This window comes from Hippopotamus amphibius, chromosome 8, assembly GCF_030028045.1.
Source record: "Hippopotamus amphibius kiboko isolate mHipAmp2 chromosome 8, mHipAmp2.hap2, whole genome shotgun sequence".
Taxonomy (NCBI): domain Eukaryota; kingdom Metazoa; phylum Chordata; class Mammalia; order Artiodactyla; family Hippopotamidae; genus Hippopotamus; species Hippopotamus amphibius.
The window spans coordinates 90,420,577-90,434,895 of record NC_080193.1 but is presented as its reverse complement, the minus strand read 5'-3'; the positions used below and the strand labels follow the sequence as shown (position 1 = coordinate 90,434,895).

The 14,319-nt window shown below is 48.8% G+C and overlaps 1 protein-coding gene and 1 long non-coding RNA gene across 2 annotated transcripts in view; one reads left to right on the top strand and one right to left on the bottom strand.

The window, feature by feature from the left end:
* The window catches only part of MARCHF4 (membrane associated ring-CH-type finger 4), a 98,519-nt gene that overhangs the window by 20,715 nt on the left and 63,485 nt on the right, over positions 1 to 14,319 (bottom strand). Inside the window, exon 2 of the mRNA XM_057744739.1 lies at positions 59 to 214. Coding sequence (XP_057600722.1) covers positions 59 to 214 — 156 coding nt within the window. The remainder of the gene's footprint in view (positions 1 to 58; positions 215 to 14,319) is intronic.
* Positions 2,765 to 9,332, top strand: LOC130858385 (uncharacterized). Its single transcript, XR_009055048.1, has 3 exons — positions 2,765 to 2,986; positions 4,260 to 4,342; positions 9,085 to 9,332. It is a non-coding gene; the product is annotated as an uncharacterized LOC130858385 (long non-coding RNA).

The window sequence follows — 14,319 nt, the reverse complement described above, 5'->3', positions numbered from 1 at the left end:
GGTGTGGAAAACCCCGGGCCGGAGCCCTAGCGCCCCAGCCTGCAGCCCCGGGTTGTACCTGCAGAGGGTTCTTTGTGCTGATGGCGATGACGTGGTACTTGTAGTAGCACAGCTCGCAGCTCCAGCAGCCCCGCTCGCTGATCCACTTGATGAGGCAAGGCTGGTGCGTGCACTTGACCGAGCCATCGCAGCGGCACGGGCTCAGCAGCTCCCCCTGCAGGCAGAGAGGCGGAGGGTGGTGAGGCCCGAGCCCCGCAGTCTGGGGGTGGGGGGTGGGGGGTGGGGGTTTGGCTGCCTGGGAGCTGCTGTGCCCTCCACCCCTCCCCGTCTCTCCCTGCAGGCCAGACCGCAGGCTTAGTTGGGAGGCCCCAGACGCCACGGAGGAGGCCTGGGCTCCAGATCCCCAACTTCAGTGAATTCAACTAACAATTCTGAGCCCCAGCTCCTGCTCGGTCCTGCCCAAGTCCTAGGGTTTCTGTGGAAATGAGTTGGCGATTTCTATGGAAGCCCTCTGCCGTCCAAAGGGGGTGTCAACCTAGATAGGCTTCTCTTTAAAGGCTCAGCCAGTGGTCTCAAACTCGAATGCCCTCAGGCCAGCCAGACAGCACAAGTGACAGAAGCCAGCTGGTGGATTGGAGGGCTCAGACACAAGTTAAAGGGACAGTCACTATCAGCTGTAGATGTGAATCTAGGTGGCAATTTTTAACATAAAATCTCCCCATAGTCAAGTGTCAACAGTGAATCCAAGTTTTGGATATATATTGTGAGGATCGTTTTGCCTGAGTTTGGAGTTCTGGTCCTAAGGTTTTGCACGCTTCTGCAGGACAGACTGTAGAGACCCAGGTCCCCTCTGTGAAGCCTCTTGCCCCTGGCCCCAGAGTGACAAAACCATAGCAGGTAGGCCTGAATCCTGGGGACCCAGGAGGCTGGGCAGATGCCCTCTCTGAAGGCATGGGGCCCTCTGGGCATGTCACGTGGGCCGGGCTGGGAGTGACTGGGAAGCCCAGCCTGGGGCAGGCCTCAAGCAGGGAGGCAAAGATGGCGGCCAGACTTGAAGCCCCTTATGAGTGGACCACCGAGCTGGGCTCAGTCTCCAGAGCACACGACCATACATCACGCGACCATCACGGAAGCCTGCATCTGCTGCCTGCCGGGCCTGATGCTACCGCCCCAGGGTGCCTCCTTGAGCCTCCCTCCCCCACTCCTCTTCTCTCCTCTCCCCTCCCTTTCCCCTCTCTCCCGCTGTGTGTTCTTTTTCTCCCTCCTCGCTCAGGGTCTATCATTTCTGCTCGCTGACTTGTATCCACCTAAGGCCTTCATTTACCTTCTCGGGGACTTTAGCGGTGGGGTCCACCCAATCCCTTCTGACCTGTGGCTCCCCTTTCCTTACCTCCTATGCCCTCCCTCCCCCAACTCATCTATTTTGGGAAACTGCCTTCGGCCTCGCTCCTACTGAAGGACCCGGGAGCTGGCACGCACAGCCCCCTTTCCTAAGCCCCGCGCTGATGTGTTTAGGATATGGCCACTTAAACCAAGGCCCTGCTAGTTTGGGGCTTTCACTCTTCAGGAAACCACATCTTCTTCCCAACTTTGAATAAGCAGGCACAGGAGCTCCTGATATGTTACAGATCTTCATTTGTATATTTAATCATGCTTTTTGCTGTAGACTGTAGAATCTGTTGTTTCCTTCCAAGATGCCTAGAATCATCTTTCCCTTTCACTTAAACTTCTATCATTCAAAGACTAAACCTTGGCCTGGATGAGGTCTAGAGTGTCCTTTTACACTTGGTATGCCTGTCAAACTTCTTCTCTGTCTTCATGATGGTTCCAAAGCCACCTCCTGCAGGGAGTCATCCCTGATTTCTCCAGGTTGAGCGCAGTGCCTTGATCACTGAGCACCCTTGTCCGCACAACCATACGAGGCTCTCTGCACATGCCTGTCTACCTCCCAGGGGAGCCCTGGAAGGCAGGTATGGGGGGGGTGTCATTCATCTTTGCACCCCATTCCCCTATTGCCTGGCCTACTCCAAGTAGGCCCTCACAACCTTTGTGTTTGAGTAAGTAAAAACATAAGTCAGGCGTGTGCTCCAGTTTCCTTCCCATACCTGCTGTGAAAGCACTTCCCCGTGTGTCTCTGGGTCACTACACTGTGACCCCTCACAGCACCAATATGTATCTTATATCCATCTTTGCACCCTTAGCACCTAGAACAGTGCCTGAAACAACTAGACGCTCCATACAACTTTTTTTTTTGGTGGCAGTGCCACGCGGCATGTGGGATCTTATTTTCCCGACCAGGGATCGAACCCACACCCCCTGCAGTGGAAGCACAGAGTCTTAACCACTGGAGCGCCAGGGATGTCCCACGCTCCACCCAACTTTAACAGTTCAGGGCACACATAGCTGCTTGATGAATAAGAGGCTTTGCTCCTCGGGGACATGGCCAGCCTCTGGCTCCAGGTGGGCAGCCGTGGCTCCAGGGAGAGGAGTAGAACAGGCAGGAGATGCCCACATTGCCGGCGCTCACCACACCCATTGAGGCCCTTGGTATTGAGTAGCTGCTGTGTGGTTCCGAGAAAAAAATAGGAGGGGGAGGGAGGGTGGGGAGAGGTGTGAGGGAGGGGCAAAAGCCCTCATTATTCATGGCAGCATTTCCTAGGCTCATTAATTCTAACAGGATGAGCTGGCTTTGATTAATCGGGTTGTTAGGCAGGCATGTCAAGTTGCCAGTCAGGTAAGAGACATTACTTCCGGTCCCTGGCAACAGTGCCAGGCAACAGCAAAGGCTGTTCTCCTTGCCTTCCAGACGGCCATCACGAGACAGGGGAGGTAGAACCGCTGGCCAGGCATAACCGATAACGAGACCTGGGCTCTCCATCGTGGCTCTGGATGTGGCACCATCACTGGAGCCCCCGAGGTATCTGGAAAAGGAGGAAGCATGACCTGGCCTGGTTCCAGTGCCTAACCACAGGCCAAGAGGCCAAAGGTATGCAGTTTTCCCCGGAGCTCCTATTCCCCCACCCTTTTCCTTGGCACTGGACAATGCAAAAAGCAGAATAGGGACTTTCTTTGGGTGCCACAAATACTAGAAAGCGAGGACACCGAAGCTGTTAGAAAAGTTTAACTTTGATAAAGGAAATGATCCAGGATTTTAGAAAAAAAAATCTGCAAAGAAGCTATTTTAACCTTGGCATTCATGTAAGTTTTTTATTTTCTGATTTAGCATATTTTTATGTACATTGGGCAAGAGGTCCATAATCTCTTTTGTGTTTAGGACTTCTAAGAGGCCTGAACCTGAACACTGTACCATCTTTGACTGGTCCGCCTGTGCTTCTTCAAGAAAGGAGAAATAGAAATGAGCTAACAGCTAGACAGATTCAGGTTAGACTGAAGGAAGGTGTTCTTTGCAGTAAACTCTATGAAAAGCTGAAATGGTAGAACATGGAAATTGAGGTGGTAAACATCTCTTGACATACAGAGATTCCCTATTGAAGAGAAAGGTTAAATGACCAACTCAGGGTCACTCAGCCAGCCAGTGGCATGGCCAGAATGTCAAGCCAGGTCTTTCTGACATCAGACTCTGAGTTTCCCATCACACCTTGCTCGTCCGCCGCTTGCACTCGGGTCCCTGCTGTCTCTCCCGCGTCTGTGCCCATGGGTCTCTTCTGTGTCTCTCCCTCCCTGGTCCAGCCTCAGCCCTCCCACCAAGTGTCCCATAACTGCCAGCTTGGGACCTGTCTTCTCTCACCCACAGTGTGGCCCTTACTCATTCTTCAGTTGTTTCCCTCGGGATTTGGGGTGCTCCTGCATATGCCCTAGGGCTGGGCACGTCATAGTTGCACAATAAATGTGTGTTTACTGGCTGGATGGGCACAAGGCAGAGGACGGCCCCCTCTGGCCCAGCTCCTGAGGGTCCAGACTTTGGGCAGGAGAATTATCACAGTCTTGTCCGCAGTGCTCAGCTGACTCCACAGATCAAAGAGGCTCATTAAATGCAAAGGGCACCAGACACTTCCTCAATGATCTGCCCAGAGCTTTGGGGCCCAGAGACAACCCTGGGAATGACTAAGGCTAGAAAAATTGGATCTTCTCTAATCCCCTGGCCCCCATGGGACCCAGTGTAAGGGAGGGGTGAAAAGCACAGTTTTTGGAGACCAACTCCGTAGGTTTAAATGCCTCTTCAGTGCTTACTGGCTGTGTAAACTTGAGCAAGTCTCTTAACTTCTCTGAGGCTCTGCTTCTTCATCTTTCCATTACAGGCATCTCTTACCTCGTCAAAGTCTGGATGTAAGAATGGAATGAGATCATGCATTCAAAGTGCTAGACATAGAGCCTGGCCCAAGTAAGTCCTCTTGTGAAAATATTACAATTCTAACTCACCTTTCCATAAGAAATTTAATTTCATAGTTTTTTCTACTACACCTCTATTCTATGCTCCCACGATCAGATGGGTAAGATGGGAGCCATGCCTTAAGTAAAGGGTCAACTGAGCCTGGAGGGAGGTTGAGAAGAAACAAATGCCTAAGAGAGTCCACCCTGCTGAGATGGATAAGGGGTCGGAACACAGGTCCCCCAGCTTCTGGCCCAGGACTGTCTTCTGTGTTACCAGGGATCACTGAGAGTGTTGGGGGCCCCCATCCCTGGAAGGGCTGAACAGAAGGCTGCTCAGATGGGTTAAGTGGGGTCACGCTAGAGGCAGGACAAGGTGAGCCATAGCCCTTGGCTGTGGCTGAGCTGGTGGGGGGGGGAGGGACGAGGTTGGGTTCTCCTTCCTGCCAAATGACGCAGCAGGCTGCAGGCGCGAGACTCCAGTCACTTCTCCATTCACAGATTTCTCTCTGTTTATTTCTGCCATGCTTCAGTTTTTCTCACCTCTCAATCTGAAAGGATTTGCTTCTGGAGTCCTTAGGTTACCTAGTTGCCATGGCAGTGACAGGTAAACCAAAGACTTCCCCTTCCATCCACATGGGCACCAGGCATCCTTGCCACTGAGCAGAAAGAAAAAAATAGTCTAACAAAGCATAGACAGCCGCAGTCCTGCTGTAGTTTGCAGCTCTGGGTGATCAGAACAAAGGAGACAATAGACATACCAGCCTTGGGGTGCAGTTAGGGACATTTCCCTTTACTGAGACTAACATGGTGGCTAAGATTTTGGACTCTAACCCCAGACAGACTCAGGTCTATCCAGGCTCTTATAATCTGTGTAACCCTGGGCAAGTTGCTTAACCTCTCTGGGCCTCATTCAATCATTCCTTTATTCATCAAATATACATCTAGTGTGTTCCAAGTTCAGTTCCAGGTGACAGGGATACAGTAGTGAACGTTACTAACTAGAATTCTCTAGTCAAGAGAGACAGACATTAAAAAAAGATACACAAGTAAACCGTAAGTACCTGAGATGCCGTTATGTGCTATTGAGAAAAAAAAAGGCAGGGAACAGGAACGTGGAATACCAGGCAGGGGACAGGTTGAAATTCTAAAATTGGAGACATTTGAGTGAAGACTTGAGGATGATGAGGGAGCAAGTCATGCAGGTATATGGGACCTGAGCATTCTGGACAGAGGGAATGTCAAGTGCCAAGGCCCTGAGACAGAAGCATGCCTAGCAGGTTCTAGGGACACCAAAGAGGCTGGTGTCTGGGCTAGAGTGAATGGAAGGACGGAGATTAGGAGATGAGGTCAGAGACATAATGGGGATCAAGAATGGGGGGATAAACCAGACCAGGCTGGTGGGCTGTTTCAAGGATTTGGCATGTCTTGTGAATGGGACGGGAAATCGTGAGTGTGTTTTGAGCAGAGGAGAGTGACATGATCTGACCATGTTTGATGGGATCCCTCCAGCTGCTGTGTTGAAAGTAGACTAGAAGGAATAAGGGCCAAGTAGGGAGCCAGGAGGCTGTTGCAGTGATCCAGGTGAGCAGTGATGGTGTTTTGGACCAGTAGGGTAGCAGTAGAAGTTCTGAGAAATGGTTTCTGTGTATACTTTTGAAGATACAGATATTAAGATTTGCTGATGGATTGGGTGTGTTGGATAAGAGGAGAAAAGTCAAGGATGGTAAAGATCTGAGCCATGAGAGGGCTGGAGAGTTGTCTTCAATTGAGATGGGAAAGACTGAGGGAGGGCCAGCTTGGGAGCTCATTTGGGGATGTGTCAATTTTGAGATGCCTGTTAAATATCCAAATGGAGGCATCAAATAGAGACGGCAATATATATTAGCCTGGAGTTTCGGGGAGAGGTCCAGGCTCAAGATGTACGTTTGAGAGTCACTGGTGTGCAGATGGTGTTTAAAGCCACGAGCCCAGGAGTGAGCACAGGTGGGAAAAGGGAGGGATACCAGGACTGCTTCCTGGAGGATGCCAAGATGTCGGAGCTTAGGAGATGGGAGATGGGAAAGAACCAGAAGAGCTTGAGAAAGAAGATCAGTGGGCTGAGACAAGAACGTGATGTTCCAAAAGCCGACAAAGAAGATGAAGTCTTTCAAGAAAGAGGGAGTGATCAGCCCTGTCAAAAGCTGCTGATGGGTCCAGGTGGGTGAGAACTGAGGATTAGCCACAGATTTGGCAAGTTTTTTTTTTTCAATTTCTAACATCTTCTAGATGAAGCAAAGCCATGGACTGAGAGTGAAGGTGGGAGAGGAGGTATTGGAGGTCTGAGAATCCGTATAAAATACTCATGTGGGAGAGTTTAAGAGTGATTAGATTAAAAAAATAAAGTAGAATTGCTGGCAGCACCGAGGGTCCTCTCTATCAAAATACAACGGCTCATCTGTGAAACGGGGGGAGAGTACATTTGGCACCCTGCCTGGCACACGTTAAGGTCTCAGTGAGTGCTAGGCTAGTATGGAAAGGGTCATAATAGGGGTTATGGCTGAGCTCCTCGTCTCTAAGGCCACCTTCTCACCTGCTTCAAACACTGACCAGTGCCCTCCCTCCCACCCTCCCTCCTTTGAAGAAGATTCCCTTCTTAATAATCCTAATGTTATAAACATCTCACAGTTCTGAAAAAATACTTTTGTAGACGTTGTATCATCTACTACCTCAACAACTGGATGAGGCTGATAATGATTTCTCCTGCTTTACTATGTGATGATACCCACTCAGGATGTTACTTGCTCAGGAGAAAGCCAGGGTGAGGCTCTGAAGCCAGTTCCGTCCATCGGGCTGCCCACGCCCACAGCATCTCCACCCAACTCCAGTGTCACCTGCTTCCCATCTCTTCTTCCACCCCAGCAGCCTTTTCATCACCTCCTTACCTTTCCAGCCCTGACAAGAGAGATGGCCTTGCTGGACCCCTATTAACATAAACGCAAAGGCAGAAACACTTTTCCCCTTTGCCCCTCTCCTCCGAACCCAATTCCAGGCAGTGTTCATTGGGTATTAATTGATGTGGTGGTGGTGCTGGTGGTGGTGGTGGTGGGTTGGGACAGAAAGGTTTTAACTGCCCCTCTCACTCTCTCCTCACACTCCCACCCTTGGCAGCAGGGGAGACATTTTTTAAGTCCCAATTAAGAGACAGTGATTTTGGGGAGTTCCCTGGCTGTCCAGTGGTTAGGACTCTGCGCTCTCACTGCTGCGGATGCAGGTTCAATCCCTGGTTAGGGAACTAAGATCCTGCAAGCAGCGTGGCACGGCCAAATTTTAAAAAAAAAAAGGAGACAGAGATTTTTATAAGCATAGGAACACATTAAAGTTTTCTCTGAGATGTAGTCTGTATTAATAAGGAAAATTTCACTTGCCTCATAGATGCTCCACAGGGAAGACTCAGAGAACCTAAAGCCTTAAAATCAGAATTTCCCCTCCTGAGTGGAGTAGAACCTGTGTGTGTTGGAGTAGAAGGAATGAGCACAGGAATAGGAAAGTTCATTGAGATTGGGGAGGAGCACGAGGAGGGATGCCAAGGGAAGTAGAGACTCCTCAGTGTCCATCCTAGGTAGTCTCTATGAAGGAGAGTTGACAGGGAAACAAAGAACTCTTTGGTACTATATTCTGGGGCACCAGCTAGCAGGAAGGCTTATCAATAACACATTCTCCCAACTTTATGGGCACAACGAAACCGGTTCAAGGTATCGACCAACTATTTGTGCAGCCGTGATCTGGGTTGGGGGAACAGAGCTGGGAAGGAGGAGACAAAGGGGGACCACAGATGGGGCCAGTGAACTGAAGGAAAACCTAGAAGCTTCCAGTGTCTGCTTCCTGCAAGATGCCAGGCTGTGATTTCTTGATTCCACAGACCCGCCAGAGGTCACTGTATCCCAGAATTGGGATCAAGAAAGATGACCTATCATGAAGACCTTCTTACCAGTGAAGGTTGTGGTAGATAAATAGGAGGGGGTGTGGTTCCTGCCACCCAGGTGGATCATAAAGCAAGTGTCCCCTTCTCTCTGGGAGGCAGGCTGATTGGCATGATGACCTTCAAAGGTCCCCATGGTCCAGAATCCGTTATTACACACAGACAAGCCGTTCTGAATTCTTTGCATGTTGTGTCAAGCAGTGTACGGGAGGCAATTTGTTTTCTGGCTGGAGCCCTTCTGGCCACTCCTCCACAGCACTTTCCATGCTCCCTTTGCAGCCAGGCCCGGAGCTTCTCACTTCCCCTCTCAACACACCAAGGCCAAACCCTGGCTTTAGGAGACTAACAGTGTCTCAACACTGGTAGAGTAAATAGAGAACTGCTGCAAGATAATTCAATTGAAAAAAGAAAGAACTGTATTACTAAGCAGAAAAAAAAAAGATTTAGGGCCTTAATGAGCTCTAGTTGTCTACATTAAATTCAATTAACCACCTAATTATTTTTAGTTTTCTCATACCAGCAGCTTCCTTTCACAAACACCACACACACATAATCTGCCTCCCTCTTCATGGAAAAATTTCCAGCTTTCTTGTTCATCAGTTCAAAAAGCAGGTTACAGAAAGAGACATGGAAAACAAACACACAAGCTCAAACCAAACCCTCCAAACCATGTTTTTCTATTTTCATGATAATTATTTTATCCCTGCAGTGCTTTTCTCTCTATAATTTAACTGGTATAAGACAAATGTACCTATTCCCTCTAACTGCCTCTAAATTTACTCAACTGGTACTAGGAAGAAGAACTTAACCTCACAATAATTGAATTTAAATAACATCCAATTCCTTAAAGTCAAACATGATCTGCATAATAAACAAAGCAAGCTCCACAAGGGCCGGCGGGAAGAAAGGAGGTCGTATTTTGTGTGGATATTCACAATCATGTCTGTTTCTAATGCCCTCAGTCTGCCATAGACTGTCCGTGTGTCTTTCTGTACAATGTACCATCACCATCTCCACTGTTACCAAAGAGCTAAAATTAAAGGCTGATTTGCCCTCAGTCCTTCGCCTGACTTAATAGAAACACATAACTCGGATAAACCTGGCTGGCTGGAATTGGGCTCTTTGCCTACGGTAGTGGGCTGGGCCTGTTTCCAAGGGTCCAGGCCACCGGGCTGCAATTTTGGAGATTCCAGGTCACCGTGTTCTGTTTCTTTCCCACACGTCAGGCCAAGCCAAGGGCACAAGTCAGTGGCAAGGTGAGGGGTAATTACTCAGTCACCTCCTGGGGTCAGCCGTCCTTAGTCCCTGCACACGAGCAGAGGGATACCCAGCTTCCGCGGTGTGAAAACCTCACGTATTTTGAAGGGGTTGTGGTGAAATTAACTTTCAGTCATGGTACTTGATGTCTCATTCGATGTGTTTCTAGGATGCAGCAGAGGTTACAAGTGTAAACGAGCTATGATGACGTGTTATACTTCACAGATGTTCTGAATCATGGCCCTAGGCACTTAGAACCTTATATATGGCTGACTCGTACAAAGCAAAAAAGGTAGGGTCTTTCCTGGGTATCCTTCCCAGCTCTGCCATCCTCTAGCTGGTGACGTGGGTTTAAGCTATCTAAGCCTTGATTGCTTGGTTCTCAGAATTTCACATACATAAGAATCACCTGGAAATCTTACTAAGTGTTCAGATTCCCAGGCTTTACTGCAGAGATTCTGATTCCATGTAGACCCACTCTTCCTCTCTCGAAGCAAGGTTGGCTAAGACTCATTTGTGAAGCTCTGGACCAGACACTCTTTAGCAAACCTTCTGTCTCCTACATCACTCTAAGACTCAGATGAAAATAAAAGATGAAAATAAATACCAATAGCTAAAACTTACTGAGCACTTACTCTGTGCCAAGACCTATATGCAAGCTTTGACTGCTGGGCCCAAATCTTGGTTCTTCCACTTACTAGGTGAGGGACGTTGTGCAAGTTACCTACCCACTCAGCCCCAGTCCTGCCATCTGCATCTACACTGCTTTACAAACATGTCAGCCACTGTGGCTGCCTCTCTTACTAATTCACACTCACCCAATATGTGCCAGGGGCCAGATGTTGTTCTAAGCACTTGACATGCATGAGGTGGTAGAGCACGGCTGCTGGGGCCAGTGGACCCAGGCTGGCTGGTTTGCATCCTTGCTCTGCCGTTGCTTACCTGTGTGACCTTGGCAAGTTTGCTCAGAGGTGACGTGAGACCAAAGATACTTCTGGCTCCCCAGGGTGTCGTGAGGATTAAATGAGATAGTGCACAATGAGGGGTACTTAGAACCCTGCCTGACACGCAGTAAGAGCTCATCGTAGGTCACTGTGTGTTGTCACTCATGTGCCCTTCTCTCCTTCCTGAATCTCTTCACACCGTAACCAAAGGAGGGAGGCAGACAAGGCTGCTCTCTTGCCCTGTGGATGAGGGATCTCTGCAGTTTGTTGCCTTAACCAAGCACCTCAGTTTACCACCTTGTAAATGAAACCCATCCGTCTGAAGCCTGTGAGCACTTAAGCTGCCTGGGAGCCTGGATAACGAGTACAGGTAATAACAGTGTGATGAAGGCCAGGAGTCTCCAGGTGCTGCTAAGTGCCCTCTTATTGCAGGGAGAGAGAAGGACAAAACAGATACCCCAGCTCTCCATCTACCTGGATGTCTCAGTGTTTCTTAAGACCTGTCCCTCCTGGAGTCTTCTTCCCTCACTTGCGTGTGTTTCTACCTCCTGATATGGGATAAAGAAAAGGTCTTAAGCTGTGAGTGTTTGCAGCTACCACTTCTCTTTCAGATAAGGCCATGAACTTGTGTGTTCATGGCCCAAATGAGAGCTTTGCAATGCCCTTGGAAGTGCAGGGAAGGAGGGCAGAGCGGCTAATATGATCTCTGTAATAGAGAGCTTAGCAAGGAAAGGGAAGTATGAGGGGGAAACGGAGATTTTTGCTTTATAATTTCCTCTGCCTGCTTTTTAAAGAGGCTGCAGTAAACATTGAAATGCTTTTCAATTCTTTCTCTGTATAGGACTTATATTTCTCCTTCATGATGAACTTTGTTTCAGATTATATTCCATTCAGGCTGAAAAAACCTGAAACCCAGAGAGGGCAGTGGCCTTTCCTAGGGTGGTGGCTTGGGGCAACATTGAAACAGGAAAAAATGACAGACCCCTTCCTCTCTGGGTTCAGAGCTTCAGAGTCGGTCCCACATCACTGCAATATTGACGCCTCTCACGGTGTGATACCCACTCCAGAGTCTGCCGCAAGTTCAGCCCAGTTCTTTTCACACCTCTCAAGGAAGCATACTATTCCTGAAGTCTTGGCTCCTGTTCTCTGTCAGGATAAGCCTGCTAAGGAGAATTGGAATTACTATGGCGTGTGAATAGACGCCAGTCTGTTGACTCCAAGCTTCTGCTAAGTTGCTCCAAGTGGTTGTAGCTTCTGTCATCTTGGCAATTTTACTTTTTGTTTGAAAGAATTCTGTATCCCTTACTTCTGGAGCTGAGAAGGGGGGTGGTCTTCAAAGATCTTCCTCTCCAGCCTCCAACCTCTGGTCAGACTGCCTGTCAACACCATCCTTGACAGATGGGATGCTCCTGTTTGGGATAACACTGGGGAGGGGAACCCCAGAGTCTCCTGTGCTTACCAGTGCTGCCAGTTTTCCCTTTTAGACCCGTATGATGAAAACCAAAGCAGGGCAAGGCCAAAGCTCACAGAACAGCCCAAGCCTCTACACTAAAAGGTTGGGGGGGATATTTACAGACCGGCAGTGCTTCCCTCCAAAAAATGGCAACTGTAGCCCACAGCCTCCTTTTAGGGACCGTTCAGCAGCCTTGGTAGAGCTCTGGCTCTCCGGCACCTGCCGGGGAGACACACACGGTAGGACACACTTCCTCAAACCTATCCAGATGCTCAGCCTTCACCACGGTGTTTAGGTAGGCCTGCATTTCACTTAATTAGTGGGTTTTTATTTTATTTGCCTTTAACCTTTTTCAGGTGACAAGGTGGTGAAACAAGAAATCAAGGCTTGTTTCAAAACAATTGTTTTCCGGGATTTGGCAACCCATTCCATGTTCTCTCTCTGCTTAACCTTCATGATTGTTTAAAACTTCATTCATCTTATCCTCAGCAGTGGTCCAGCCACACTGAAAAATTCTATTTTTAAATCCTGTTCTCATGTCATGCATCATTTCGACCACTTTTTTTCTAGACCTTCACCAGCCTCTTAGGTTTTTAAGGCAAGTTTCCCTGCTATGTCCAAGACAGCCGAGGGTCCACATGTCTGGAGACTGGGAAAAAATATGCAGAGATTTATAATAAATCAAAAATATCCTTGTAACTATAGCCCCCTCCCCCCACTTGCACACGTAACTTCCCTCAAATCAGGAACATAATTTACAGCCAGTTTTTTTTTTTTTTTTAATTGGCTGCGTTGGGTTTTCATTGCTGCGCACAGCCTTTCTCTAGTTGCGTCACACAGGGGCCACTCTTTCTTGCAGTGGGCAGGCTTCTCAGTGCGGTGGGTTCTCTTGTTGCAGAGCACGGACTCTAGGCGTGCAGGCTTCAGTAGTTGTGGTACGCGGGCTCAGTTGTTGTGGCTCGAGGGCTCCAGACCGCAGGCTCAGTAGTTGTGGTGCATGGGTTTAGTTGCTCTGCGGCGTGTGGGGTCTTCCCAGGCCAGGGATCGAACCTGTGTCCCCTGCATTGGTGGGCAGATTCTCAACCATAGCGCCACAAGGGAGGCCATACAGCCAGTTTTAAACTAGTATTTTTTCACTTGCCCTATGTCATGAAAAATTTCTCATGGCGATCCATGATTTCGTGCATCACATCCATGATTATTTCCTTAGAAGACAGGTGTGGAACGGAATTACTAATTCAAAGGGCCTGAACATTGTTAAGGCTCTTAATGCACTCTGAAGTCCAAACTGGTCTTTAGGAAGATGATGCCAGTTTCCGTGCCTATTCTTCTTCATTCTAATGCTCTCCCAACTGAGCTATTTTGGCTCCACTACATCCATATTCTTTTTTCTAAAATTATATTTCAGTATATTTCTTTTTTTAATTTTTAATTGTTATTGGAGTATAATTGCTTTCCAGTATCGTGCTAGTTTCTGTTGTACAACAAAGTGAATCAGCTATATGTATACATATATCCCCATATCCCCTCCCTCTTAGGCCTCCCTCCCACTCTCCCTATCCCACCCCTTTAGGTCTTCACCGAGCATCGAGCTGATCTCCCTGTGCTCTGCAGCAGCTTCCCACTAGCCACCTATTTCACATTTTGACGTGTGTATATGTCAGTGCTGCTCTCTCACTGCACCCCAGCTTCCCCTCGTAGTGTGTCCGCACCTGCTGCTACTGACCCGCATTTAAGGTCTTGTCCTTTCTCCACGTTCTCATAAACAACTGTCAGTAGTGCCATGACTATGACCCTGAGAAGGAAGGCTCAGAAATGCAGGCAGTCTGTTCCTCTCTACCTTTCTTTCCATTGTAGGGAACGCAGTAGGTGGCTTCAGGATTGGGGCTGAGTCAGGAACTTGCAGCATTGCAGCCTAGGCAATCTTGGGGGAGAGTCTCAGTCATGAAAGAGAACCGGGGTTGGGGCACTCAGGCAGCTGGAGGCTGCAGAGTCTTAGCCTGGGTGCTGTGGGGTGTTCCTGCTCCAAGGAACTGGTGGATGATGGGATGACTCAGAGTGTTCTTGTCAGGAGTCTCAGCATAGCCCAGTCTCTGAGATGGCAAGCTACACGCCTAAGGCACCTGGGTCCAAAGGGTCCCACACTTAAGACCCTGAACCTGGATAATTGCCCACCGCTTCTGAGATTCCTACATATGAGAATGCCACACCCCTGTGTGACTGGGCAACTTTGTTGTTAAAAATGTATCATAATCTACCCTGTATTTTCCCTGCTACAATTTCAGCCTTTTCCTATCTTTTCATGACAAGTGGACGGTGCACATGCTTCTAGATCAAATACCTCTGACTCAGCCATTTATTAGCTGTGTCAGTTA